This window comes from Chaetodon auriga, chromosome 12, assembly GCF_051107435.1.
Source record: "Chaetodon auriga isolate fChaAug3 chromosome 12, fChaAug3.hap1, whole genome shotgun sequence".
NCBI lineage: Eukaryota > Metazoa > Chordata > Actinopteri > Chaetodontiformes > Chaetodontidae > Chaetodon > Chaetodon auriga.
The window spans coordinates 7,448,591-7,476,219 of NC_135085.1; the positions used below are offsets into that span (position 1 = coordinate 7,448,591).

Genomic DNA, 27,629 nt, shown 5'->3' on the forward strand with positions numbered 1-27,629 from the left:
CATGGGACTGTGGGGGATCATGGACATTTTTACTGGACACACAAATTCCTACCCGCATGCATACATGCTGTGTTTTTGAAAAATAAAAAGTTTGTATGCCAGTTCCAACATATTTTGTTTTGTAAAATTCTCCCAAATATGACCAAGCAGGATGTTTGTTTTTCCAAATGTTTTTTTTTTAATATGGAGATACTGAAAGTACAGCTTACAACAAACAGACATAGACTTCTGATATATATATATAGTAGAGTTTTAGTAACTGAAAAAGTGTTACAGATATTACTTTTGGACCAAACAACAATCATAATCACAAAGCTGAAGTTCAAAGGTCACACACAAGTTAATGTCCTCACTGGATTCACAAACACTGCAGCTGTGCTTCTGGTTTGACAGGACAATATAGTGAAAAGTAAACCACAATAACATGAGTGAGAAGTTTATCTGAACCACAAGATGGGGGACAAAAGACTTTATATTCCCCACAGAAACACATTCAGTTTCTTGGCCTTGTTTGCTCTTGTAAAACAAAGTTTTGCTTTGCAAAACAAAGTAAGGTAAATGGGTAAGCATAACAACTCTTTTTCTCATTTATGCCAGTTTCCTCTATAACTGAAGGAAAGAATCTTTTACATATGAAACAGACCTCGGTCAGGAAGCATTTGTAAAGAAATTTTCTTTTGGTTAGCATGGGCCTCCTTTGGTGCCAGCTGAATCAGATTTGGTACATGGCACAACACAATGAGACCCAAAATGTTCACACACTGACAAAATTTTTTGAAACTATTATTTTGGTGTAATTCTATGTGACTACTGATCTGATACCAAATTTGCCTGATGATCTGGTAATATCAAAAAAATCTGCAAGTATTGAAAAAAGTGATTATTATTATATATAATTATTTGACCCAGGTCTGATACGAAACACTGATACAACAGAGATACTCTTTTTTTTTTTTATTAGAATGTGCATCAAACTATTAACAACGTCAGCCAGACAAGGGTCGTGTCACTTTTTATCAAATCCAGTAAAAACTGGACACAATTTGTTACTTCTTGATTATTTTTACTTTTATTTGTACAATAGTTGTTTTTTAAGACAAGACCAAGCTGGTTGACTCACAATTTTCACATACAAACATATTACTCTGACTATCAAACTGACTTGAAATGTGTTAAAGAAGCAGTACTATGCAAATGCCCATACAGTTTCACCAAAAGGCAAACATTGATTGAAAACACCAGAACATTACCCAGACAGCCATGCTCATTCAAGTTACGACCCTTCACTAGATTCTTCCACTGCTTCATCGGGGGCTCTTGGATCCATCTGAGACCGAACAGGTGATTTTGCAGACCGTGCTGACTCATTCTCTCCTTGGCTGCCAGTGGCTGGATCATCAGTTGGCTCATTACTGGTGCTGAGGAAGGCTTGGTACTGGTTCCAGAAGCCTGCTGAGCTCCTGGTGGCAGGAATGTTCAAGGAAGTCATAGATGTAGAAGAGGGAAGTTGGTCAGTGGAGGAACGACTACTCCGGGCTGGTGGACGTGTTGTTTTGGTTACCACACCATGGTGTTTCATGTGCCCCTGGGAACATTAAGGGTTAGGATTAGGCTACGTATAACTCTCAAACATACCCAATATAATTCAGTGTAGAGTAAAATCCATGTGTACTTAGTCTGATATATGATGGGTGCATGCAGATTTTTTTTTTATGCATATGGACAAATTTTTACAGACTAATAATTCAACATAGTGTGAGTCTTCTTCAGATTCCATCATGAAGATGCCCATTGTAGTGAAATATTAGTCCCTTGCAAGATATAGTTCTACACTAAAGCTATAAAATATTGTTTAAAAGCTTTGTACTATAGCAATTACTTTCCCAACATATCCAGCATAGAAGTTTTTTTGTATGAAATAATTTTTTCCTCACCTTTAGTCCACTGCGGCTGGCATACTCTTTTCCACACTCAGCACAGCAATAGGTCTTCTTCTCAGGACGAGACATTGGAGATGGGAGAGCCGGGGCGAGACTGAGGGGGACAGAAGCATCCAGTTCTTCACTTGGAGCCAAACCACTAATCTTAACACCTTCCACCCGGTCTTCCCTCCCGTATGAACCAAAATTAAAGCTCTGACGTGTCTCCCTTACAAAAGTGGCAGCTCTCTGTGATGTACCCCTTACTTCAGGACCAGTAGTGTGAGCAGTCTCTAAAGTGGAAGTCATTTTGGGGTCCTCATCAGGCACAGTTGCTTGGTCTTGCTTTGGTGTTGCTGGTGGAGGGGACTGATCTTTGTCATCTTCCATGGGTTCTGGTGATTGGGGCCTTGGGGAGACTGAGTCTGATTCCAAGGTTGGTGCTGAATTAACATTCAAAACATCTTGACTCTGGGTGGGGTTGGAAGAGGTACTGGGACCGGTCAAAGCAGAGGGTGTACCAAGGGCAGGTGTGCTTTGTAAGTCCTCCAGGTTTGATCTAGATCCAAGGAAGGCATCAGAGGAGGAAGATGCTTCATCCTCTCCACAGTCCACTGCCATAGCATTAGATGACACTGTCATTTTGGTAACAGTGGAGGAACTTGGTGAGGGGGTGGATTTCAGGAGAGGGACATCGACAGTGGCTTGCTCTTCAACTTGGTTGTTTTTGCCTACAGGGGAAGCTTGGTCTGTCTGCTGAGAGGCTGTCAAGGGGGCACTGACACAAAGGACAGGGGGGTCTACACTGCCTGGTGGTGGAGTTTGTGTGGTGGGGTTCATGAAGGGGTCAGGACTAAGGTCAGAAGGGGGTATGAGGTCTGGGCTGGAGGACCCAGACTTGCTGGGATTTTTGGAGAACTCAACTGATTTCATACTGCCAGAGACAGGGACTGACCCAACTGCTGGAGTTTGAAATTGTGAGCTTGGTATTGGACTCTTAGAGTGGCCTGGTAGAGGCGGTGTTTTACTAGAGGCAGCATTTGAGTCAGTGGAGTGGGATTGAGATTGTGACAAGGATTTGGCATTAGATTCTGCTGGTGTCTCCTGTGCAGAATCCTCTGTGCCATCTGTGGGTAACTGTCCACCAAGGTGCATGCGGATGTGGTGCTGGAGCACAAGGGCATTAGTGAACTTACGCTGGCACAGTGGGCAAGAGTTCTGGACACGTGCATTGGGTGGTCGGGCATGATGGGTGGCCAGATGTGACCGCAGGCTGCCTTTGGTAGAGAAGGATCTGCCACATATCTTACATGGGAAAGGGCGTTCTCCAAGATGTGTAGCCTGGTGTAGACGCAGTGCTCTGGGACAGCTCAGCACTCGTAAACATACCCCACACTGATTGTTTGTCAGATTGCCAGCTGGACCTGTGATGCTTAATGAAGGTAGCATGCCCGCTGCCATGGCCCTTGCTCCATTGGCGCTCATGCCCAGGGCAGCAACCATGTCATTGGTGAAGTTTGAAACAGAAGTGGAGACAAGAGTTGAAGATGGTGGGGACGCCATTACATATGTGGTAGAAGTAGTGGCATTTGTGAAACGGCTGTTGGCTGGACTTGCTGAAGAGGTAGTGGTCCTGCCAGATAACATCTCCAGAATGGAGGAGGAAGTAGAGGAAGAAGTCCAGGGAGAAGAGGAGTGAGAAGGAGCTTTCTCTAGCTTCTCCACCAGCCTCTGCAGCTTGGAGGTTTCAGATGTAGGTGTGGAGGTAGCAATTGAGGAAGGCAGGGAGGATGGAGTGGTGGTGGGTGGACCTTTAGGAAAGGAAGAGAAAGGGAAAGAAAGCTGAGAATGGCTGGAGGAGGCAAGTTGGTGGGAGCCTGGAGTAGAGAGTAGTGGGGTGTGAAGCAAGCCCAAGGCTGGATGATTGTAGATGGATGAGTGTGCAGTAGTGGTAGAGGAAGAAGTGGAGACAGATGGAAAAAGTAGCTTAGGCAGGTGGGCTAGCTGAGAGTAGGCTGCAGGAGAAAGCATTGGGGCATGAGGGGGAGTGTTCTCATCAAAGTGCTGCTGCTTGGCACCCTTGAATAACTCTGTGATGGTGGAAGATGAAGACAGGGAAGGATTGGAGAGGAAGGAGGTAGCCAGAGAAGAGGTGGAGGCTGAAGAGGAGGATGAGTGGGATGAGCCAGAGGTGATAGAGGCTGCAGCGGCAACAGCTGCAGCCCTATTGAGCTGTAGAAGAGAGTGGGAAATCAAAGCCAGATCTACACTTGGGGCCAGGGGTAGGGTGGAAGGAGTAGATCCTCCAGAGCCCCCCAGAGAAAAGCCAGCGCTGGTACCACTAACATCCAAATGATCTCCACATGTTTCATCCTCAGGCCTGCTTTTTGGCTTCTTCTGTATCATATTCATGCCACTGGTACTGCTACCACTGCTCATGGTTTGTCCCATATCTGACCCCCCTGTGGACCCTAATGCTACCCCAAACAAAGAAGGTGGCAGAAGTGAAAGTGAGAGTTCTGGGTTTTGCTCACGGTGACGTAGGAAGTGGACCTTGAGGTTGCCCCGTGTGGTGAAGCGGCTGAGGCACACCGGACATTGGTAGGGTCGTTCCCCTGTGTGTGAGCGTAGATGTATCTGTAAGGAAGAGTCACTACTGAACATTTTTCCGCAAAAACGACAGGTATGTTGGAGGCGGCCAGTAGTAGTGGAACTGGATGCAGAGGAAGAGTCTGCTCCTCCAGAGACAGACTGTAAAGCATGTTGGGAGTTTGGGACCATAGATACTGTTGTGGGGAGGGATGAGTTTAGGAAGGAGAGGCCACCATGCCCACTCCCTGATGTGGTGTTTGGAGATTTCTCATGAAGATAGCGGTTGGGCAGAGCTAAGGACAGGGCAAGTGGATAGGTAGAGGAGGCCATGGAGATGGCAGCAGAGGAAGAGGTGGAGGGAGCTGAGGATCTAGAATTCACTCTAAGATAACCATGAGCCCCTGCAGTTCCTACTGATCCTTCAATCTGGGACTTGTGGGGCTGCAGTATTTGAGACAAGGAACTGCTTGGTTTTGTGGGTTTGTTGGCTGCCTGAGGAGGGAGCAGGGAGGAGAAACATGCCAGGAGAGGAGCCACAGAGGTGGAAGGCTGGGGTGCAGTTGGCTTAGCAGTTGGGCTCGCTGCCCTTTTGCTGCCTTCAAGGCAGAGCTGAGGCAGAGGAGGGAGGAGATGCTGCGAAGGTGTGTCTATGGCATAGGAGGCTCCACCCAGGCGTAGCACCTGTCTACATATCTCCTCTGTTATCTGCATCTGGTGGATCTGCCTTTGCTGCAGCACCCGCAACTCCTCCAAGATCAGGGCAATACTCAGTTGGGCCCTAGAGGGTGCAGCTGAAGCAGATGTCACTCCTGGGCTGGGAGTGGGAGTAACAGGACTTGGGGGACCCTCAGGAACACGGCTGGGGCTTCCAGGGTGCGGTGGAGGACATAGGGAGGCAGAAGACGATGAGGAGGAAGAAGAGGTGGTGGTGGTGGCTGACAGCCCCAACTTGGGAGAGGCCATGTGTGCACTTCGGGAAGGGTGGATAAGGGGACTTGAAGAAGATGTAGGGTTGCAACCCAACAGTTGAAGGGTAGGTGGATTTTGAGTTTGGGAAGAGAGAGAAGAGTAGGGAGAGTCAGGAGAGAGGAAGGGCTGTGGGTCTTTGAGGGGCTCGTGGGAGGGCTGGGTCGGTGAGGATAGCTGTGGACTTTCAGTGGGCAGCGAGGTGCTCTGAGAGCCCTTGGGAGATGAACGGAGTGGAGGGGGCAGCTGGAAGCTTTGAGGAGAGGACGATGGAGAGCACAAGGGAGCATCCAGGATAGACTGAGAGGATTGTGACTTCACCACCAAGTTGTCATCTAGGGAAATTCAAAAAAGAAAATCAAAACATATTTTTTTCATTGTTAAAGTAGGCACAGTTTTACATAATGGTCTACATTCTTTTATAAGACAGCTTTTTTTTAAAAAAAACTAAACTAAATTTAAAACAGTGAAAATCCACATCTCAGAGCACTTTGAATCAACTTACAAAAACCAGGTGACTAAGAGGTGACTTTTAACCTTTGGGTTCAATTTCCACAACCTCATTATCCACCACTTTCTTTTCCTCTTTGTCCTGTCTATCCTCATCAGCTGCAGCCTCCCTACCACTGTTGCCACACACACACACAAGGACACGCCATGCATGCTAACGCACACACGTACACACGCAAACACAGATTCCACTGATCTGCAAGAATACACTGCTCACCCGTAGAGAAGCCTACCTTGTTTCCAGGGCAACACGCACAAGACAATGGACTTTACCCCCCTCATAAAAAGAAGCCATATTCACACACTAAGACACTCTTCCATCCCTGCCCCTTTCTCTTTCTTTCTTCCTCCATTCAATCTTTCTTTCATCTCCTCAAGAACCCCTCCCCCAGTATCCCAATGGGGTGCTGAGGGTTAGGTCCTGGTTGGGTAGTAGACACTGTAAAATGTGTCTGATTGGCTGGTAGGCTTGACCTTAAACACCCTGAGGTCAAATTTCTGATACGGTTTAGGACCAGGGAGAGGAAAAGAGGTGGCGTGTAAAGAAAACAAACGGCCCTGCAGACAGACATGATGACTCACAGACCATCAGCAAGCCAACTTAACCCAGAAAAGCATGGAGGGACAGAGGTGGAAACACAAACACACAGCATACCTGTCAGTGCACAACACAAAGACACAAAAAGTGAACGCTTTGTATGCACAGGATTGCTTATGCACTCGCAAAGGCATACAGAACTTACTGCTGTTTGCTTAAAAGCTACAGTTTTATGACACAATGTGGGCCCTATTCCTGTAACTGGAGTGGACAGACAGACAAACACGCACACTTCCGTGCGTGCACACACACACTGTCACATACACACTTCTTCATGGGTATGTTCATGCTTCAGTGCTCAGCAACAAAGCTGAAAGGGGACAATGGGGTCTAATGCTATTGCAGTTAGAACACCTTATACAGTGCCTCACAAAGTTTCCTTTTCCTTGACCTTCTCATGCTCATCTCTTTACATGTACCAAACCCATTTCTTGCTTTTCATGCACATTTTCTAATTCACTATAAGTTCTTTGTAGCCGATATTTATCTGAGGATTTATTGTATATCCCCCTATTCTGGGTGGTCTGTGTCTTTGAACCTGGCAGTGATGAGGAGTGAAGACATTTGGGTTTTACAGGGCAAAGAAAGCAGCTAATGGTTGCAACCACAGAGAATGGATTAAAGACTCTGCAGACCAATAATTCCGACAAGCCTTCTTTTTCTCAGTAAGCAAGTACAACGTGCACCTAAATATAGCTTACTTTTCTTTGTAAATTAACCAGATTGGACAGTTCTGGAAAGAAACCATTTATAAATGATGGTTGAGATTAAATCAAAGAAAATAAAAAGAAGCCCCTGAAGTCTAAAATGAAATTACTGTTCAAATTTTAAAACTCAGAGTCTGTGTCTAAAGTTACAATACAGCGTGAAAGGTTAAAGCATCAATTTAAGTTCTACTAGAATGATACAGTAAATATACCATAAAATAATGACACTATTAACTGTCACTGTCTCTGCATATTGAGGAAAAGTGACTTCTTTGAGGTGTAAACTCTCCATTCAATGTAAATCCAATCCTACTGAACAACCAGTACTCTTTTGATATATACTCTAATTCTCACCATGATCAAGTATCCCACAGGCACCGAGGGTCAGGCTCATTAGCTGCTGGGGTCGTTTCTGTTTCCGACGGGACATGCTTCTGCAGGATGGGACCGACGCAGGGGCGCATTGGCCAACACACAACTTTTATTCTGTCTCCCTGCACACTGAAAAAAGTAGGTGTCTAAATTACTTAAAGGAAAAAAAACGAAGGAAAACTAAAGTATCATCTCCAAAAATGTGACAGTGGATGCTCCGGGTTAATTAGTCTCTGTAAAGCGTGTCCACGTTGGTGGCATTGTGATGCAGAGACAGAAAAACAGGACTAAAGTGCCATGTGACAGTTTCTCTCGACAAGTCTTCCTTTTCTCTCAACTCACCGTTGGCCCTCCTTCTCTTCTCTCTCCACACACACACACACACACACACACACACACACACACACACACACACACACACACACACACACACAGCTCACTTGTTCATCCACTACTTTGCATTCAAATGGCGAGTGAACACCCCTTCTTTTGAGCCAAGAGTCCACTGCCTCTCCTTAGTAAACCCTCATACATCGACGCTCAAGTTCATCGCACAATAACCCTTGCCTGGGCTTTCGATGACTGATACGAGCCGAAAAAAAAAATAAAAAATAAAAATCAAACACTCATCTCGTGTGTCTCTGCGCGTAACCGAAGGAAACTGTGCGCACAGGTGGGCGCAAAAGCCAGCGCCAGCTCGGACAAATTATTATTATTATTATTATTATTATTATTATTATTATATAAAAACTGGCGTACAGTGTCACAGGTCACGTTGTTGCACACACATATTCAAGTCTGTTCAGGGTATGTGGGGGAGAGATTTCACGATGCTCCCCGCCACCCCCAGAAACAGGCTCCTGTGTGAGCTCAGTCAACAGAGTGGCTGAAATGAGGTGGAATTTGCAACAATGGCGTTGAGGGAGCACAGCTGAGTGAGCATCACCCTCTCAGAGCCTCTCCAACACATAAGGCTACTGACTGGAGGCACAATGCTCCCTTTTCACCCTCATCCCGGCTGCTTACCACGTGGAAAGAGGTAATGAAAGAAAGACACAGCCAGAGCAAGGGGGAAAATAATTTTTCACCCTGGCCCTGTGACACCCCGCCGTCCCCCACCCCCGCCCCTCCTCTGTCTCTCTGAGGCTTGAATGGAATAATAAAACACATCCGAGGTCTGATAGAAAGTCGGACTGTTATAGGTCGTCTCAAGGTGGTTGGAAAACAGGTAATGATTTGAGTCTGAATTATTTAAAACAGCCCTTCCTTCGCAGGACGGTGAAAGTCCTCCTCATTTACTATGATGGACAGTTTAACATCCGGCTTATGTAATTTCTCAAGAGTGCCAACGGACACTTTTCTATGCAAACCAAGCAGTGATTTCCGAACAATAGAAAATGATCACAAATAAAATCGTTACGCACACACGCACCATTGCGTAATCGATAATCTTTTGACAAAGAGAAGTGATGCCAAAACAGTTATTAAACAGTCAAAACAGGGAATATCATCGCTTGTTTCACAAGAACTCCATAGTGTTGACAACCCATTCGCATTTTTCGTGCCATCTTGCCGAAATGGTCGAGTGTCCGACGGTCGGATGTTTTTAACACCAATGTTTGGAAGAAAGCGCAAAAACCGGCGCTGAGATGCGCGTCCCCGCTACTGTACAGCGACCTGTTGCACGCCATGCGCGCTCCCACATCATAACAAGTTATGATTCATAATATATTATGACTTCTACCAAAAAAAATACAGTCCCGGATGTGCATTTCCCCCACAGGCCGCTCGTCGCCAACACAACCCCTGTAAAGATAACACAAAAACAACTTACCATGTTGGAAACGATGATTTTTGGCAGCGGTGTTGTGTAATGACACGGGGGTAAAAAGCTCAGGAGCTTATGTTGTGTAAGGTCGGCTTCGTCTCTCAGCCGGGACACTGGCGCAGCATTTCCCTATTCACTCCCAGGGATGCGCAGTCGGACAGCCGCATTTTTTTCAATTATTTATCTCCGTCGCAAATCGCGGTTCTTTCCCTTATGACAAAGGGTTATTATGCCTGAATGTATTTACTCATAGTCCGGCGGCCGGAGGAGAAGCGGGGCGCTGCAGATAGCTGTGCTCGGAACAGGGGGAGGATTATTTTTCTTGGCCGTGCGTGCTGCTCTTCCTCCTCTCTTTGTATTTGTCGGGCCTGCCCCTGTCAGGCCTGTCTGCGCTCTCTGCGGTACTGTCTGTCTGTCTGGTTAGCTGGCTGGCTGTCTGTCTCCCTGTCTCTTATAATTAATGGCCCTCGCCGTCAGACGGTCCTCTGGGAAACGGTGACCACGGTTACCTCCACATTGGTTCTCAGTGTGCATCTCACACAGGAGTGCAGGCCCGGGCACACATACCTCTAACTCGGGGCTGAATCAATCAGACGGTGATTTAAGGTTTGCACAGGTGTGTGTGACCCCCCCGCCCGGCCCTTACCATCAATATCATAATTCATATGTTTCATATTTTAATGTAAAAATAATATGTAGTGATCACAGAATTTGTTTTAAATGCTGGATATTAGCACTGATCTAACCCTGTGCATGCATTGGGTTCTCGTGACAGTCTTTAATGGGCTATTTTGGATGTTTGACTCTTAATGTTAGAAGTCAAAATGACCTTGATTGTCACCCAGTACAGCCGTTTTCACAGACAATGAAAATGCTATCACATTTTGGTCACTGGGAGACATTATACTGAAAACTGAATACAGCTAATGATAATTATGTTTCTAGTCCCATAGTATATGTGGTTTGCTATGATCAAGTCACAGATATAATGATCTGTCTTCATTTTAAATCTAGAAAATTTAGCTTGTATCCAGCTAAGGGATGTGTATGTTGTGGGACCTCCAGTATGCTTTATTTTAAGCTCCCAAGTTTAAAGGCAAAATATTATATTTCAAATTTCAGTGGTTTGGCTTGTATGAAGGTATATTTTCAATGTTATCTTCAGACAAGATATGTGATTTCACGGTTTAAACTTCTGTTCACATCACTTCATTTTTTCAGTTTGTTGGATCCCATTGATAACAATAGTGCTGTTAACAGCACTGTTGAGATCACAAGATGGAGAGAAAACTTTGACCTGCTGGTGGCGCTAGAGGAAATGTCAAGGGATCACTAAAGTCACTGGATTCACCTCATGGACCATGAATATCTGGACCAAATTTCATGGCAATCCATCCACTAGTTGAAACATTTCACTCAAAAACAAAAAGCTCAACTTCGTGGTGGTGCCAGAGGAAAACTACACCTCCCAACTAGAAGACTGCAGGTTCAAAATCTGGTTGGCCCAGGCATTACCCATGTGAAGACTGGTTATCTAGAAACAAGAATAACACTAATCTTATGTCAATGTGAGCTCTCTGTAAGACGTCTGGACATCCAGACTGGATCTTATCAAGTTAAAATCACTCACTCTGGCTCTGTGCAGCCAAAATTGCTTCTTTCAAGTTAAGTAAAACTCAAATCTAAAATATTTTCTCTTAAATTTGATGCGCCATTTTTTTTATTAATTCATTCACTTGATGTACTGTATCTGTTGCTGGAAGGATACTAATGATGACTATTTAGCCATGATAATTCACATACTCTCAACTCTGCAGTACAGCTGGACTGTTTAAGAGGCTGCTAAAGCACCATAAGTATCTGTGTTAGGTGTATCACAGTATGTAGTGCAGGGTACAGGTCAGTAGCTTGCAGCATAGCAGGAGCAGCACATTGAATTTGTCAGCTAATGATGGTGCAGTGGCAGGACAGGCAGTCTAGTTATTGAACATGTTGTTGTTTCTGCAATTGTCCAACCTGACGACGTTTTTTATTACCATCATATGTCTGGATGTTTTTATCCTACCAGCTCACAGCCATGTCTCCTGACACACTGGCTGGCAAATGTCATGGTTCAGGTCTTACATCAGTAAAACCACTAGGTGTCTCTCAAAGACAAAAATTAGAGGCATGATGCAATTAGCGCCACCTGTATGTTTTAATGATGGAGATCACAATAATGCACATATATTTTTTTTAATAATCAATGTAATGCAGAAAATATAGTAAAAACAGGTTCAAAATAAATAAATTGTAATTTAGAAATAATGCCACCATCCAGCAGTCATTTCCAGCTGACTTAGTTTTCTCTAGTTTATGAGATAGACAAGATAAGATAAGATAAAACTTAATTGATCCTACACCAGGGAAATTAAGTTGTTACAGACATCCAGAATAAAAAAGACAATCACATCCTGATCTCAGAATTGACCCATCTGGTTTATGAGGTTATTCAGAAATTCAGAGCAGTTAGGCGTAACATACAAGAGACAAATGATTCAGGGTAAACTACAATACTACAAAGTACGTGATGAACCCCCCCCCCCAGATGTAGTTCCCTTTTTAAACTACTTATTGAATGATTTATAATGCGGTCTCTACCTGGGAACTGTCTGTTAGCCTGTCCTGAAACACTTTAAGCTTCATCAGAGGCATTGTGCAGTGAGAAAATGCTTCCCTTGTATAACTTATGTCCTTCCTAATGACAATATAAATTAAAGAGTCAATCAAAGGGCTAAGATAGACCAGAGCACTGGTCAAAACACTGGACATATCCCTGACTGAGTTTTCTGTTTCTGAAGTGTTGTCACCTTTGAGAGAATAGTAGAGGGTCCTGAAACCGAAGGGCAAGAACAAAACTGTGTACGTCCCCAACACCAGACTCAGAACTCCCAAAACTCTTCTTCTGTTCTTTGTTTCATGTCTCATGGCCACGCTGTTGTTGAGGGCTCTCCATGTGGCAATGAGGAACCCCAGGAGAAAGGGGCCAGGAAGGAGGCAGATGATGGAGAATATCAACGACGAGAATCTGGTATGGACCATGAAGACATAATCCAAAATGGAGTAGGCTATTGAAGGGGTCCAGGTGCAAATTGAGATTAGGATGCATAACTTTGTACTGCTCTTTGTGTGGTACCACACCGGACAGGCCACCATTAAATACCTCTCAGCAGAAATCAGTAGCATGAAGCCCAAATTGGAGATCAGACCCAAGCGGACAAACAGTCGTGCGATGCAGCGGGCCCTGACAAAAGGGTAGAAGGTGGCATCAAAAAACCTACTCACGATAAAAACAACTGTGATCCCAATTTGAATGAGATCTGACAGGAGCAGGTTTAAGGTGAAGATCGGAGCTACTCTGTCCTTCTTGAGGAGACACAGGAGCGCGTAGAAGGCCAGGCAGACTTCAGGCAGTCCAACAAGGAATATCACCCAGTCCACCACAATACCTATGGTACTTGTATAATAGGGGGGGTCTTTACCACACAGCAGTGAAGCATTTTCATGGATCCATGCGATCGAGCTGTTGTTTGTCATCTTCAGAGTACTGTCCTTGCTTTCTGCTCTGCAGTTTTCTCTGTCCACCAAGTAGCGGGAGGTTTCTATTTACCTTTGATCCAGCCATTGCATGGAAGACTAATTATGCAAACCAGGAGTACCTACCATGGAGCATTTTACAGTATGAATACAGTGGGAGGTCAAATCTATTTTGTCGTGTTAAACACACAGTGGAGATATGACACCTATCCCACTGTGACGATATGCAAAACAAGGCAAAACAGGTGAGCCGCTGATAAAGATAGAGCAGCAGTTTGAATAGTAAGCACGTATATTCAAAGTTCAACTGGAAATACGGAAGAAAACCATCTAGTTTTTATTTTATTTTGCCCAAATAGTCATTTAAATATGGACAAACAATATACAGCATAAACACGAACAATAAAAGTAACCACACGCATGCTTCCACACACAAATACAGCGCAATACACTAAAGACAGCAGCCACTTTAGCCAAGTCAGAGTTTCTGGTTAATTTCAAAATGTAGCTTTATACAGCATAGAAGAGTCAGAAAGTCAACAAACTTAGTCATATCAGTTACACAGCTGTATCTAACATCTGCTAACATTAGCTACATAACACGGTGGCAGCACAACTCCTAAATGTATCGAGTTGATGTATTTTATTTCATATGATTTCACCTTTTCATTTGTGAGAGAAATACTGTTATTTCTTATTTCAAACGTTGCATACTCTTGCTTTTAAATGTAATATACGGTACATTATTACATAGCACTGTTACAAAACTGTGCAGTATAATGATGTTCAATTCTCAAGTAACAGTCAACTGGACAACATGATGTCGTTGTTCAGTATAACATGTCTACCTTCAGGTCCTTTCCAGGCACCCTATGAAGCTCAGATTACGCGTAAATGTTTCTTTGTTGGATTACCCTAACAGAAAGCTAGCTAGTTGTTTCTCTCTGCTTCCAGTCTTTATGCTAAGCTACACAAAACAACTGCTTCATGTTTAACAGGCAAACTATCGGACCTCTCATCTAATTCTTGGCAAAAAATCAAACAAGCATATTTCCCAAAATATCAAACTATTCCTTTAAACTGAAGGCAATCAGTGGTCTTCCTCTGTTTACTCTTATTTGTTTAGAGACATTTTAATACTTTGGACATTCCCAGATTCAGATGCAATGAACTGGCTATACTGACACTGAACCAAAGATAAGTTATACATTTAACAGTTTATACACAACATGAATAGACCAAGACTCAGAAATATCACATACACCCAGTTGCTCAGTGGCCAGTTTATTAGATACACCTTACTAAAACTAATACAACAGCCCTGCAATAAAAGGCTGCAGTTTGTGGTGTTGTTAAACTGTTGTGTTCGACACATTAGAAACACCTCACACCATAAAGAGCACAACTGAGCAGCACCACAAATTACACCCTAATAAATGACCTTGAAGTTACCGTTTCACCAAACATGGAACAATATAACATCCATGAAGGCACTGCAATTACATTAGCTCAGTGTGTGTGTGTGTGTGTGTGTGTGTGTGTGTGTGTGCGTGTGTGTGTGTGTGTGTGTGTGTGTGTGTGTGTGTGTGTGTGTGTGTGTGTGTGTGTGTGTGCGTGCTTTTCTTGGGTATGGCTCTCCTCTTCTGGCTCCCTGTTTGCTGTTCAGCCACACATGTGCACTAAGCTACACACCTGCAATCCATCTACTCATTAGCTCTGCAGTATATTAACCCCAGTTCTTCTGCCATTCATGGCCAGATTGTTTCAGTGTAAGTGGTAGATTACAGCTCGGCTCCTCAAATTGTGGCTTTAAGCTATCCCTTGTGTGTTATTCTTATTCATTCACACTTGGAGTCTGTATCCTCCTTAGTGATGGTTACATAGGTGTGCTTGGAAACTGACAAATGAGTACAAGAACATAGTTTCACACTTGTCAATATGTTTGCCAAAATAACATTATGATCTAACTTGAATCTAAGGTCCTCAGTGCTCCAATAAATATATATGCTGCAATGTACTGTACATCTGTTCATTCCTCATGACTGCAGATCAGAATGATGCTCAGATGCAGCTTCTCTTCCATCCTGCTGCTCCCTCAGCCATGTAGACACCTTCTTCTTACTGAACTCATGCTCATGCATGACTCATGGACTCAGACACTTGTGGAATGTTCTAAAAACAAAGCACACTCACAGTGACACATTTAATACGTGCTTTTTGGAATGAAGCCATAGAATTTTCATGTGGCCAACACCAGGTAACACAATAATCATTCATCCTATTTCAGGATTGCACAGTAGCCACCTGCTGAGTCTTTCCATCATTCATGTCTTCCTGGTAGTCACAAGCTCAGAGCTAAAGACATTTAGGGATACTGTTTGATTGACCCTTATGCCTGGGAAGTGTATAACAGGACTACAAGAGTCTACAGCCATGCTAGTGGCTCTGTGAGGCCAAGAGGTGGTGATTTGAGCTAAATGCTAATGTCAGCGTGCGAACATGGTCACAGTGAAGCATAAACCAAAGTAGTGGACAAATTCAGATTTTTGGCCGGCTGATGGAACTAGAGGAAATGTCAGATTATCACCACAATTATTACAATTCATCCTAAAGGGACCATGTCTGGGCATAATTTCATGTCAATCTATGCATGCAGTCGTTTTCACTGTGGACCTACAAATAGACTGGCCAGCATGGCTAAAAACATTAAAGCAACGAGCTCCCAAAAAGAGAAACGTACAAAATCCAAGAGTTTCAAAATGTCCTACTGTAAGAAAACATATTTCTGAAGAGAGAAAATACTGAGGGTTCAGAAATGCTGTGGGCCCTCTCTTGCAATAACTGGTATCCTCCTAACGCTGTTCACCCACTGAGCCTTTTAAAGAAATCTTGTCACTTGAGCCGGATCATCAAAACTGATGTTGAAGCTGTGGTACCTGTTGAAGGCTCACGTCCTCCCAGATGGACCTCAAGTGAGCCTGGTGACAGCGACGGTGGCAGACACCCCCAGGATGAAGCCGTGGGGTCCCTGACTACAGAGTGAGACTCCTCTTGTTATCTACTGCTTCACCATCTCTAGGGTGTCTTTGTGGGAGCTAAATCTTACCTTCACAAGGGTTATAATGCACAGTGCTTGTAAATTCTTTTTAGAGAGGTGTTGATACACTTTTACAGCTATTTTAGTCCATCCTCATTGGTATAAATGCGGTGGACAGCACACAGCATGGCACAGCACAAGAGCACCACAAATTAGAGCCAACAAAATGATCATACCGTTGAATCAACACCTCAACAAAAGCACAACACCTTAATCCTCATAAAGGCAGGATTTATTGCAGGACTGTTGTATTAGACTGCATTAGTTTTAGCTGGGTGTACATAAAAACTGGGATCTGACTCTGTTTATTGTCAACAGATTAACACCAACAGTTTATCACGTCCCCGAAATGATCAAACACTATGCATTTAAGATAAATCACGACTTTCTTCTTCAGTACTCTGAATTTTCTCTTGGGTGTTGCCCAGAAAAACAGCAGAAATGTTGCCTTGACAAAACTTCGACTATATGATTCAGTCTTGCTTGTTTGGAGTAAAGAAATGCCACAGCATCACTGTGAGGCCGATTAACGTGGATGCTTCATGCAGCCGTTTCTGCTTGTGGCGCTGCGACTGCTTAACTGAAGATTCTCGAGCTTGTGTTTTTCAACTGTGAAAAAAGTGTGAGGAACAAGAGTCAGAGGAAAAATACAAGCTCCTCCCTCTCAGGTTGGCACATGGCAAATTGAAATAAGCAGTTTTAAAATAGGCACTTATGAAACCATACACCTGTGTGTAAGTGCAAAAGATGCATGCACAGTGTGTTAATAAAAGCAGAATACATTGATGTCTTTTCAGTCTCTCTCCATGCAGATATTCTGAGCAGCCTTGATTACTGTGATGCGATGTCGCTTTATACACCTGTAGCATTTGATTGTTTCAGGTGATGGAATCATCCTGTGGTCAGCTATGAGAAAAAAAAACAGATCTCTCAGGTATGTGAAGGACACCTCTTTTGAGTTTAGAGTGCTCCTCTGTGTGTGCAGCTGCATGTGTGTATAGCTGCAGCTGCACACGTGGAAATCATGCGACATGTACAACAGACAGGGAAAACATTTTTGTTCATGTATTGCAATGTCATATTATGTGTGTTAAGTGGGACCACTGATATTCATTTCCACAAGTTGAAGATAAGAGAAAAGGTTATACATGACAACAACAAATCTTGAGCTTGAGCTTAAAGGGTTTAAAGGGTGTACAAACAGTATTCACCAGAAACAAGTCACACAAGTCTTCTGAGAGCAAAGGCTAAATATTCCACTGTGACCTTACTGGAAAACAGTTTACTTCAAAGTTACCTAATACTTTTCCCCACGCCCCCATCTCAGGGTCATGTGACCTCTCTGAATGCTGGTGCCATGGGGTGGGGGGTGGGGGGTGAATCTGTAAGGATTATCCTCCACAGTCAACTCAGCTGACCGCACACAACACACACACACTCACCGATGGCAAGAGTCTGCAGGCACCAGGACACAAACAGGTATGAAATCCCACTTTTGTTTTAGATATTCATGTAAAATTCTCATTTAATTCATCTGAGGTTAACATGTATGAGCTGGTGGTAAACATGTAAATGCCGAGCACATGGAGAGTAAATCGGGCCAGCAGGCTGGTGAGGATGATCTCCTGATCCCCTGTGATTGGGTCTGAGTCGAGTTAGCACTCATCTCGGGTCAGTGTTACAGTCCTTTATTCTTGCTGTGATAACCAGTAAGTGACATTCTTTTTTATATATCAATCTACTGTAGATGATGTTTACTCAGTAAATTTTCTGTTTAAATTTCATCAAACTGTCTCACTAAACAAGTAAAGTTCAGTTTAGGTGTTAAAGAGGTCTTGATTCAGCTTTATGATAATTGTGTTGGCCATTGTTGTCAGTGATGGTATTTTACTTTACGTTGGTTTGTGAGTTGTTACAGTTATTTTTGTCGACCCAGTGTACTTTTTCCCAGTAATAGTGGTTAAGTATTCTATTCATAGGGCACAGCAGGCAAAAGCCCAATAGACAGGATTAATGATCTGAGTGCATAGTTGGAGTGAAACAAGGACGTCCCCCTTGCCACCAGCTCTATACTAGCTGTGTCTAGACACTTATCACCATTTGTACTTCTTACATGTAACAGCAGCATGTAAGTTGTGAATGCTGTCTTTCATTTGGTGGGGCACGGGCCCACAACATGAATACATTTCCTCCATATGTTCAGTCACTGACTGCATTTGCCATGAAATCTGTGGATTTTGTTATGAGGTTTTGTATGCATATGAAATTTAATCAGTGTGTTTTGGATTTCTCTCTACTGTTTGGTTAGTATCCTTGTGTGACACATATATACATCAGGGACCCTTTGTCCACACACTATGGCCTCCGTGGAGGATGAGCTGACCTGCTCTGTGTGCCGAGACACCTTCAGCCAAGCCCACCCCCTGCCCTGTGGTCACAGCTTCTGCCCTGCCTGCATCCGCGAGGCCTGGATAGACCAAGGCGGGGGCAATAGCCGCTTTACCTGCACCCAGTGTCAGGAGGAGCACGGTGAAGTACTGTGTGACAGCTGCCCTCCACAGCCAGCGGAGGGACAGCCATCGTTGGCCATCAAGACCTGCCTGAGGTGTGAAGTGTCATTGTGTGCAGAGCACCTCCAACCCCATCTGGAAAGACCGGCGTTTAGCACCCACTTGTTGGTGGATCCCCTGGGGGACCTCTCCCAGAGAAGGTGCTCCATCCACACAGAGATGTTGCGCTACTACTGTGCCGATGAGAGGGTGTACGTGTGTGGTGACTGTCTGCTGGAGGGAGGCCATGTTCAGCACAAAGTGAAGGCACTGAGACAAGTGGAGGAGGATCTGAAGGTCAGCTGGAAGACGATGCAATATGTGTGTTTTTATGTTTGGTTGTTTGTTCATTGCTAATAAATGTGTGATTCCACAGATCATTCTCCAGACCCTGCTTAGAAAAGCAGAGGAGAAGCTGAAAGATGGAGAGCGACTCCTCAAAGAGCATGAGAATATTGATTGCACCATGGCTGTGAGTAAAACTATTTGAAATGCAGCATAATGAAGCTCTCAGATGTTCTGTGCACTCTGTACTGCTCAAGTTGCGACCCAGAAGGGATCCCAAATTTAAATCATTTCCATTTATAACCCTCCCACTGGCCTTGTTCTCCTAATTTTTCAAATGGACCACATGGTTCGTCTCAATCACTGGTCTGGCACCAACCATCGCTTTCATGACCGATTGCAGGACTCTTTGAAGCAGGATGACACCCAGGTGGAGCGGCTGGGCTCAGACCTGCAGGTCCAGGTGAAGAACCTGGTGGTCGCTCTGAGGGAGATCACCAAGAGGGAGAGACAGCAGATCATAGAGCGTGTGCATGAAGACTGCTCCAAAGTGAGAGAGGACATGAGCCAGACACTGAGCATTCAGCACTATCTGGCCGCGCTGCTGGCAGAGACGGACCCCTTCCTGCTCATCTGGGTAAGACTGAACAGACACTTGCCAGATTTGATGGAAGCTAGGTCATAGAAATATATACAGTTCTGATCATGAGTGGATTCCAGTCCAGACTAATGTAAATACCTGCAAACCTGGCATTCCCATCAGCCTCAGGTTGTACTTTGTGTTTACAGATTATTAAAGGGATAGTTCAGGAGAAGCAGACAGTACTATCAGCATAGAAGCTAAGCAATGTACTACTCTGCAAAATCCACCTAAAATAATCATAATCAGTTTAAGTGTATGCTATATTTTATATATCTTCAGTGCTTTACCTTGCCGTCAGGCAACCCGTTGCTTTGGCACTATATTTTGAAGAAATGCACTTTCCTCTCTCTCTGTGTTGGCCTGTTCCATCTATAAAAGTTCTCTTCCACAAACTGACTGAAAGTCTGACCTTGCGGTATAATACAGTTGTGCACATGGCTCAGTTAATCTTATCCGTAGGAATACAGAAGTTTTATGGCTGAGAAAATATAGTGCGCAAGGTCAGGGGGAAGAAATTCGAAGCCCTTGAAAATTTGTGTTGAGTATTTTCTCATATTAAATGTTAATGAGACTTTGAGACTCAAAAATCCATCTTAGATAGACAGTTATCAAATAACCATAAGCTAGGTTCTGATTCAAAGGTTGCTAAGTCATGATAAGTGATGTGACGTCACCATTTTCTTCATCTAAACCAGTGAGAACAGACAAAACAACACAGACCATATTCTCTAATAGAAATGATCAAAACTGTTTTGGCAGCAAACATAGTGTTAACGTAGGACCCTATCGCTCATGGTAAAACGCTGATAGAGGAAAGGGGGCCTTTAAACTGTTCATTGTTATAGCAAAAAGCCAATTTATTTTCTCAAAAAGAGGGAAATAGTTTCAAAAGAGGCCTTTTAATCTTTCATGTTGAGATGGCGTGTATTCGATGAATTAACAAATGAATGTATTATATGCTGTTCAGTATGCTCCACAATGCATAACATTGTATGGATTGTGGTCTGAACAGGTGAAAAAGGGGTGACTTAAAAGGAATCAAGCTGGGCAGCAAAGCCATAAGTATGTTCAGTACTATTGTTATTATTGATGGTAAATATGTACCTAAATGTGCAGGTCCAGAGATGGTTCGTTATATGTTGGAATGGTGGTTTAACCTTGCCTTTCTTTATTTTCACATCCAGCTGGGTAGATTCATGAGGACACGTGCAATTGTTTCTTTGAATCAATCGTTCTTTGTCATGTTTTTATTCAGCTGTCCTTCACTCTTCTTTCCTCAGGCCTTTCAATCAGATGACACAAAGTAAGCCCAGAATAGGTCCATGACACTATGTTAGATCCTTAGGCTATGTCCTTGGGTGTGTTGTGTGTGTGTGTGTGTGTGTGTGTGTGTGTGTGTGTGTGTGTGTGTGTGTGTGTAGGTAGGCGGTTTTTGTATGCATGTGGAGGATAGCGAAGACCAAAGGGAGGAAGAAACAAACAGATAAATGTAGTTGTTTCATATAGAGGCCTTTGATCGATATGTGTTCATGAGATTCCTCCCACAGTATATGCTGTGCTCTTGTATTGTAGGTTACTAGCCGACCTGAACCGACCGCTTTTCATCCCTGATATCGTCAGTCTTGACAGGAAACACATCTTGGAGGATGTAGAGAGCAAGTACCGGGAGTTCATCACTGCCACCCTCCGCTGCCTCAGTGAACTCAAGAGGGAGCTCTGTGAGTGGCACATGGGTGACACACACTCGCCCCATTCATTTCACTTTCTTAAAGGAATGGTTTCTAATGCTCTTATTCACTTTCTTGCCGAGAGTTTGATGGAAAGAGTGGAATACCATTCTCATATTTGTCTGTTAAATATTGGCCTACAGCCAACAGCTGGTTAGCTTAGCATAGCATAATGCAAAAATGGGGGAACTGGTACTCTATTGTAATATAATGATGATATCATCTTTGATTTTGATTTAGTATTTCATGTACTTTAAGATTTATTTAATGCACTCTTCCAATTTTACATGTAAAAGTACTATTAGTGGTCTCCTGTGTGTGGTAACTAAGACTGTGTATATGGATGGTTGCATTTCAACAGTATGTGGGTGTCTGGAAGTGGAAATTTTTCTCAGTTCATAAAAAGAAAAAAAAAAAACTTCTTGTTTCCATGAGCAGCAACACACTGTAGGTTGTGTTTCTTTTACACAAGTCATGTAACTCAAACTACTAAATATATATTGACTTCACTCTTTTATTTCCCTCTCATATAGTAACCAGTCCACTGACTCTGGACACTAACACGGCTCATCCTCTGTTGAGCATCTCTGATGACCTTCGCTCAGTAACGCGGGTTAAAAACCGCCTTCCCTGTGCTGCTCACCTTGAACGTTTTGACCACTGGCCGCAGGTCCTCACCGTCCAGACCTTCTCCTCTGGGACTCACTACTGGGAGCTGGAGGCTGAGGGATTCTGGGATATCGGCGTCTGCTATAGAACTATTGGACGGAAGGGGAAGGATGGCAATGCCTTTGGGAACAACAAGGTATGTGTCCCACCTACCATAGCTGATTTAGTTGGTAGCACTTCACCATTTAAGGGTGATATATGTCACATTTTGTTGTTAATGTAGACAAATAAAATGAGTGGGAGCTTCTGTTTGGCGCCAGTGGTATTTGTTGTGCACTTTCCCCATAAACCCTTCCCTGGCAATATTCTGAGTTTGTTTTGTCTGTGTTTGTGTTCAGAGAAAATGAAAAGACTGTTTTTCCTTTGAACTCTTACTCATTCAGTTATCTGTCATAGAAGAAACTATTCATTCGCGCTCAACAGCAGAACCCTCTGCCTGTGTTATGCTGTAAAGAAATCTGTGCATCAAAGCAACGCAACCTTTTTACAGCACCAGCAACTTTTCCATCCAAATGTAGTGCAAATTTTAACCAAGATTTAAGGAAACTGGCAAAGGAAAAGATGAATTAATGTGTGTTTCCATGCACTACTGTTATACGAACAGTTGATTCACGGGGATAAACACCTGGTGGTGCTAATTCTCCAGTCTGATGCCATTATACCACCGCAGAAGAAGAAAGGGCAACGAGATGATGTTATTGAGGGAGTGCCCGGCAAACCTTAAACAGTGAAAAACTATATAGAAAACATATGATGGACACATGGCATTTAAGTTGGTTCCACGTCTTAAAGGTGGGGTGAGTCATTCTGAGAGCGAGAGGGACGATAAACCTGGCCTGCTAAAATGTACTCACTTTGTGAAGGAGAGATGGCAATAACAACAATCTTTGACCAGAATGACTCACCCCACCTTTCATTTGAAGAACGATCTCCTCATCCCGCCACACAGATCTGATGTTTTCATCTGCCATTATTTTTCTTCAGTGGATGTTTAAGTCACATGTACATGCTTTTGGTTATTTTTTTTTTTACTTACTTACTAAATGACAAACAACTAGCTGATTGGCAGTTGTTGCCAGTTACTTTTCTGCCAGTCGCCTAATCACCTAATTGTTTCAGCTCTAGTTTTAACCAAAAAGAAAACATGGTCCTTGATTAAAGTGCTTTTGTTAAATTTCCAGGTATCATGGAGCTTGACACAGCAGCACGACAGGAAGCTGGCCGCCTGGCACAACCGCAGGAAGACCCGCCTCGTGCACCAAATGACTGGCAACCGCGTTGCCGTCGCTGTGGACTACGGCACAGGCACCATCACCTTCTCTGAGGTGGGACCGTCCGGTAACCTGATCCACCTCCACACTTTCTCCACCACGTTCACTCAGCCGGTGTGCTTGGGCTTTGGACTCTACAAGGCTGAGCTCAACAGCCACATCTCTCTGGTCAAAGTCTGAGGTGGAGGAAGGGGAAAGGTGGAGAAAATAACACTGATGGGCACTGGGCTGGTTTAAGTGAGACAAAGCCATGCCAAGACAGAGTGGGGTTTCCTCACTGCTGCTCTTCTACTATTCAATAAAGAGACAAAACCACATGTGACGAGGTGATACTGACATGGAAATCATTTTCAGCAGAGAAAAGTGAGAATGGAGCATTCAGTAAGTTAATGTGAGCGGATCCTTAGCAGGACAGCAAATGAAGAAGCTCCTTAAATAGGTTCTGTAAGAAACTTATAAATTGTTATGTGCTTTTATTTCCACTTTGATTACAGATGCAGATGACTGGTCATTTAAACATATTCTAATTATGTAAAAGAAGGCTGTAAATGTTGGTAACTTTTGATGCCGGAAATAATTTGTCAGATGTATCTGAAAGAGGACAGGTCCATGTCTGTAGGCATTAAGTGTGATGTGTTCACATGCTCAAAAAACCCAACTAAAATAATGTCTTTAGAAATTGATGCACATGTCCTGTTAATCCAGTCAGATAACTGCTGAAGTGTCTTATAGAAAAAGCTACCTAACCACATCAAGCACTGGAGGAGTAAATTAAAGGTGCACCAACATTTGATCCTTTTCAACTTAGCTGGATGACACACAAGAGGGAATCACTGATTTGATTGGATATTAAAGAAATAAGGAAAACAGCTGCCACTCTCACTAGCGTTGCACTTTGAAGCAGCTCTGATGCCCAATTATCCTCCCATTTTCTTTATTTCTCTGTAAAGGTGAGTGGGCGGATGTAACATTGAGGGTGAGAAAGAAGCAGACGGAAAAGGGGGTGGCTGAGAGAGAGAGAGGGAGAGAGAGAAAGAGAGATCAGAGCATACTCTGGCTCGGTTACGATCACACTGACTGCCGTGCCGTGAAATAATGTGATAGAGGAGCAAGAGAACAGGGATTTTTGATCGGATCACGGTGCTCCAGCTGCGAGGAAACAACTGTATTCAGCTGATATGGAATCCAAGGTTGTTCAGACGGAAACAGGTGATCATCTTTTTTTTTTTGCTCACTTCAAATGCTAGTATGTTACTGCACAGTGAGAATAGCCAGGTCATTTAAAAACACTTGTTGTAAGGTGAATAACATCAGTTTGCAGTAATGTGGATCCTCCTCCAACCAAAAAGCAGCTGTTTTCGTATGTAATGAAACAAGTTTCATCAATGCTACTTAAAAGTAATTAAAAACGTACTGTTTGAAACTTAATGGCATCACTTGAGGTCAAAAATGTCTCTAAACTCTGATTTAATGTGTCATTTCTATGAGTTACACAACAGAGCGGCTGTGGAACTTGGAGAGAAAATAAAAAATGCAAAAAGTGACATTTTTTTGTATTTATAGCTACTATATCTGTGCCCATAGGTGTGAAACAAAAGCGCGAGTGAGAGAGAGAGAGAGAGAGAGAGAGAGAGAGAGAGAGAGAGAGGGAGTGTGTCGTGTGAGGGAATGCGTGTTGAGCAGCGTTGGGAGGGAGGGGGTATGTGTAAAAGACAGATGGTCACTCAGTGGAGTTGTTCCCCCACTCCCTCTCTCTTTGTCCCTCCCTTCTGGGTCCTACATCTTTTCCCTGTCACCTCTCCAGAATCTTACCTCATCTGTTTTTATTTCCTCACCTCTTGTCAGCCTCGTTCATCATCCCATCCTCCTCTCCGTCAGTTAAGAGTCTGAACCCGCGTCTTCACTCACTGTGCTGCACTTTATCTTTTCAAACCCTTTCTTCCCTCTCCCAGCGACGTCTCCTCTGCCTTCTTGTCAGTTTTTTTGCTGAAGAAACCAACTTGAAAATATCAAGAGATTTTTAGTGATTGTCATTCTGGCCCCTGCTGACACAGCACGTATGACACTTTGGGATTTGTGGGGCCAAAGAAGAAAACAATAAAGAAAGACAGAAGGAGAGTGAGTGACAGCTATGGCCAATGAACATATTTTCTGAATATCGTTTGGCCCTGAGACCCATCTGCTAGTTCTACTGCTGCCTGGGTGCATATTGATGTGCTGTACTTAAGTTGGTCCCAGCCAGTCAAAACTAGAAAGACAGTCTGTTTCACCATAGCATGTTTGTTTTCATGTCAAGTTGTCCAAAGTGACACTTCTCTACATTAAAATCAATCAGAGATATTCGACTAAACACCCCAGGTTCAGTCATGCATCCCCGGTTAGTCGCCTTCGACCTCCCCATGCTGCTGGCTGTGCTCCTGCTGTGGGGACCAATGGAGTCGAGAGGCCAGAATGACACAGAGCCCATCATCCTTGAGGGGAAATGCTTGGTCGTATGTGATTCTACTCCTTCATCCGAGCCCGCCGGTAACGCCCTGGGCATGTCGGTCCGCTCCGGCTCCGGCCGTGTGGCCTTCTCCGCCAGCCGCCAGACCAACCACGAGCCCACAGACATGAGCAACCGCACCATGATCATCTACTTTGATAATGTGAGTATGTCACCCCGTCTGTGTCCTTAAGTTACAGGAGGCCACTTTGCAGCTCAAATAAAGCTCATTCTTGACATGAGAGGACAAATTACTCTGAAAAGTTACTTGAAAACCTGTCAGATAGTTTAAACAAAGTTCTCCACTGTAGTTTTCCTCTAGGGCTGCTCCCTATTTCACAGGATAGGATCTTTTTACAGAGCCGTGACAGAAAGAAGCTGATCAGTTTCATCCATACAGCTTATGTGCGCTGTATTCCAAGTGCTTTGTAGTCAGAGTTCTTCTGCCAATAAGATGCACATATGATTAGAGTTCTGACGGTGAGGAAAAATACCAATGAATTAAACACTAGACTTTCAGACTCACAGGGTAGCTGTGGGCTACATTTTCATGGGCATTTGGGGCTGGTTTTTTTTGGAAATGTGAAAAGAAGGACTCAGTATTTTGGGAGTCTGAAGTCTGACTGCATGGACAAAAAGAATGACCCAAAAGACCCCGCAGTGATGCAGTCAGGGGGAACTCTTTTGACAACAGCCCCTGTTTATCACTGGCTTTCCAACGTTCTTATTTCTCTGTCATACTTTTACATTTTCATCACCCAGCCTTCCTCCCTTTTCTCCCCTCCTTGCTGCTTCTTCAGATTTTGGTGAATGTGGGCACTCATTTTGACCAAGAGAGCAGTGTCTTCCTGGCACCAAGAAGAGGCGTGTACAGCTTCAACTTCCATGTTGTAAAGGCCTACAATAGACAAACTATTCAGGTACAACACCTCAATTATAACTCTTATAATTTTACTCGCAGTGGATCCACATTCTCTCTAATCCCTTTATTTGCTCTCTCTTAGGTCAGCTTGATGCTGAACGGCTGGCCAATGATTTCAGCTTTTGCCGGGGACCAGGACGTGACCAGAGAAGCTGCCACTAACGCCGGCCTGGTGATAATGGAGAAGGGGGACAAGGCCTACCTCAGACTGGAGAGAGGCAACCTGATGGGAGGCTGGAAGTACTCCACTTTCTCTGGGTTCCTGGTCTTCCCTTTGTGAGGAAGGTGGAGGGAGAGCGGGGTCAAATGTCGGAAGGGTGAGAATTGGATAAATCAGTAGTGAGAATGAGAATAACAGGGAGGCTTCAATCCGTAACTCTTTACACAGTGCATGACAGGATGTGTTTTATGCAAAAATGAGATGAAGATTGTGCAAAATTAAGATAATCCTCACCAGAGACCAAAAGAAAAGGACGGGAAAAGAGGCCGAAACATTCACTAAACAAGATTTCTGTGTGGATTTACTTTGCTCTGTTTCTGTGTATAAATATCTGTTGGCTTTGTATTAGAGATATTTCAATTGTGACAAAATTATAAAGTAGCCATGTGCGATGTGGGCTTTTGTGCTATCTTTTTTTTTTTTATTCAAAATGTTTGAAACACTGCTGTGCTCCACATGGCGTCCTGTATAGCTAACAAACTTGCCAAACTTGCCCTTTACTCTGCTGTGCCGTATGACTGATGCTCCTCTATATGCCTGTTCGTCTCCTGCAACAAATGTTTGTTTACACAGAAATTTCTATTGAGGGAAAAATACTAAAATAAAATCATATAATGTTGGCTCAGCATGTTGCTTTTGCATGCATGGGCAAATATGCTTTTCCACAAATATTTTAGGAGAGACAATATTCTG

The 27,629-nt window shown here is 43.7% G+C and overlaps 2 protein-coding genes across 13 annotated transcripts; one reads left to right on the top strand and one right to left on the bottom strand.

The window, feature by feature from the left end:
- Nucleotides 1–158: 158 nt before the first annotated feature.
- On the bottom strand, nucleotides 159–9,905 carry sall2 (spalt-like transcription factor 2). 2 transcript variants are annotated; one of them, XM_076744152.1, is made up of 4 exons: nucleotides 9,499–9,741; nucleotides 7,647–7,793; nucleotides 1,935–5,812; nucleotides 159–1,585 (listed from the first exon to the last, which is right to left on the bottom strand). In XM_076744152.1, exons 2-4 carry the CDS (start codon nucleotides 7,720–7,722, stop codon nucleotides 1,274–1,276), a joined length of 4,266 nt encoding a protein of 1,421 aa, XP_076600267.1. In that variant the 5' UTR covers nucleotides 7,723–7,793; nucleotides 9,499–9,741; the 3' UTR covers nucleotides 159–1,273. The 2 variants fall into 2 exon arrangements, with proteins under 2 accessions (XP_076600267.1, XP_076600268.1); XM_076744153.1 differs by lacking the exon at nucleotides 7,647–7,793 and having other exon boundaries at nucleotides 9,499–9,905.
- Nucleotides 9,906–9,993: 88 nt separating this feature from the next.
- On the top strand, nucleotides 9,994–27,556 carry cbln12 (cerebellin 12). 11 transcript variants are annotated; one of them, XM_076744155.1, is made up of 11 exons: nucleotides 9,994–10,108; nucleotides 10,714–12,562; nucleotides 17,048–17,099; nucleotides 18,474–19,011; nucleotides 19,091–19,186; nucleotides 19,403–19,636; nucleotides 20,923–20,945; nucleotides 21,215–21,360; nucleotides 21,903–22,174; nucleotides 23,220–24,518; nucleotides 25,262–25,680. In XM_076744155.1, exons 4-10 carry the CDS (start codon nucleotides 18,523–18,525, stop codon nucleotides 23,487–23,489), a joined length of 1,530 nt encoding a protein of 509 aa, XP_076600270.1. In that variant the 5' UTR covers nucleotides 9,994–10,108; nucleotides 10,714–12,562; nucleotides 17,048–17,099; nucleotides 18,474–18,522; the 3' UTR covers nucleotides 23,490–24,518; nucleotides 25,262–25,680. The 11 variants fall into 11 exon arrangements, with proteins under 11 accessions (XP_076600270.1, XP_076600271.1, XP_076600269.1 ...); XM_076744156.1 differs by lacking the exons at nucleotides 9,994–10,108; nucleotides 10,714–12,562; nucleotides 17,048–17,099 and adding an exon at nucleotides 17,120–17,644; XM_076744154.1 differs by lacking the exons at nucleotides 9,994–10,108; nucleotides 10,714–12,562; nucleotides 17,048–17,099 and having other exon boundaries at nucleotides 17,120–19,011.
- Nucleotides 27,557–27,629: the final 73 nt, after the last annotated feature.

Coding starts and splice junctions, on each gene's coding strand:
- sall2 (XM_076744152.1), bottom strand. CDS start 7,722: ATGTCCCGTCGGAAACAGAAACGACCCCAGCAGCTAATGAGCCTGACC. Junction 5,813..7,646: donor CTGTGGGATACTTGATCATG/GTGAGAATTAGA, acceptor GAATTTCCCTAG/ATGACAACTTGGTGGTGAAG. Junction 1,586..1,934: donor CCAGCCGCAGTGGACTAAAG/GTGAGGAAAAAA, acceptor TAATGTTCCCAG/GGGCACATGAAACACCATGG.
- cbln12 (XM_076744155.1), top strand. CDS start 18,523: ATGGCCTCCGTGGAGGATGAGCTGACCTGCTCTGTGTGCCGAGACACC. Junction 20,946..21,214: donor TTTCAATCAGATGACACAAA/GTAAGCCCAGAA, acceptor CTTGTATTGTAG/GTTACTAGCCGACCTGAACC. Junction 21,361..21,902: donor TGAACTCAAGAGGGAGCTCT/GTGAGTGGCACA, acceptor CCTCTCATATAG/TAACCAGTCCACTGACTCTG.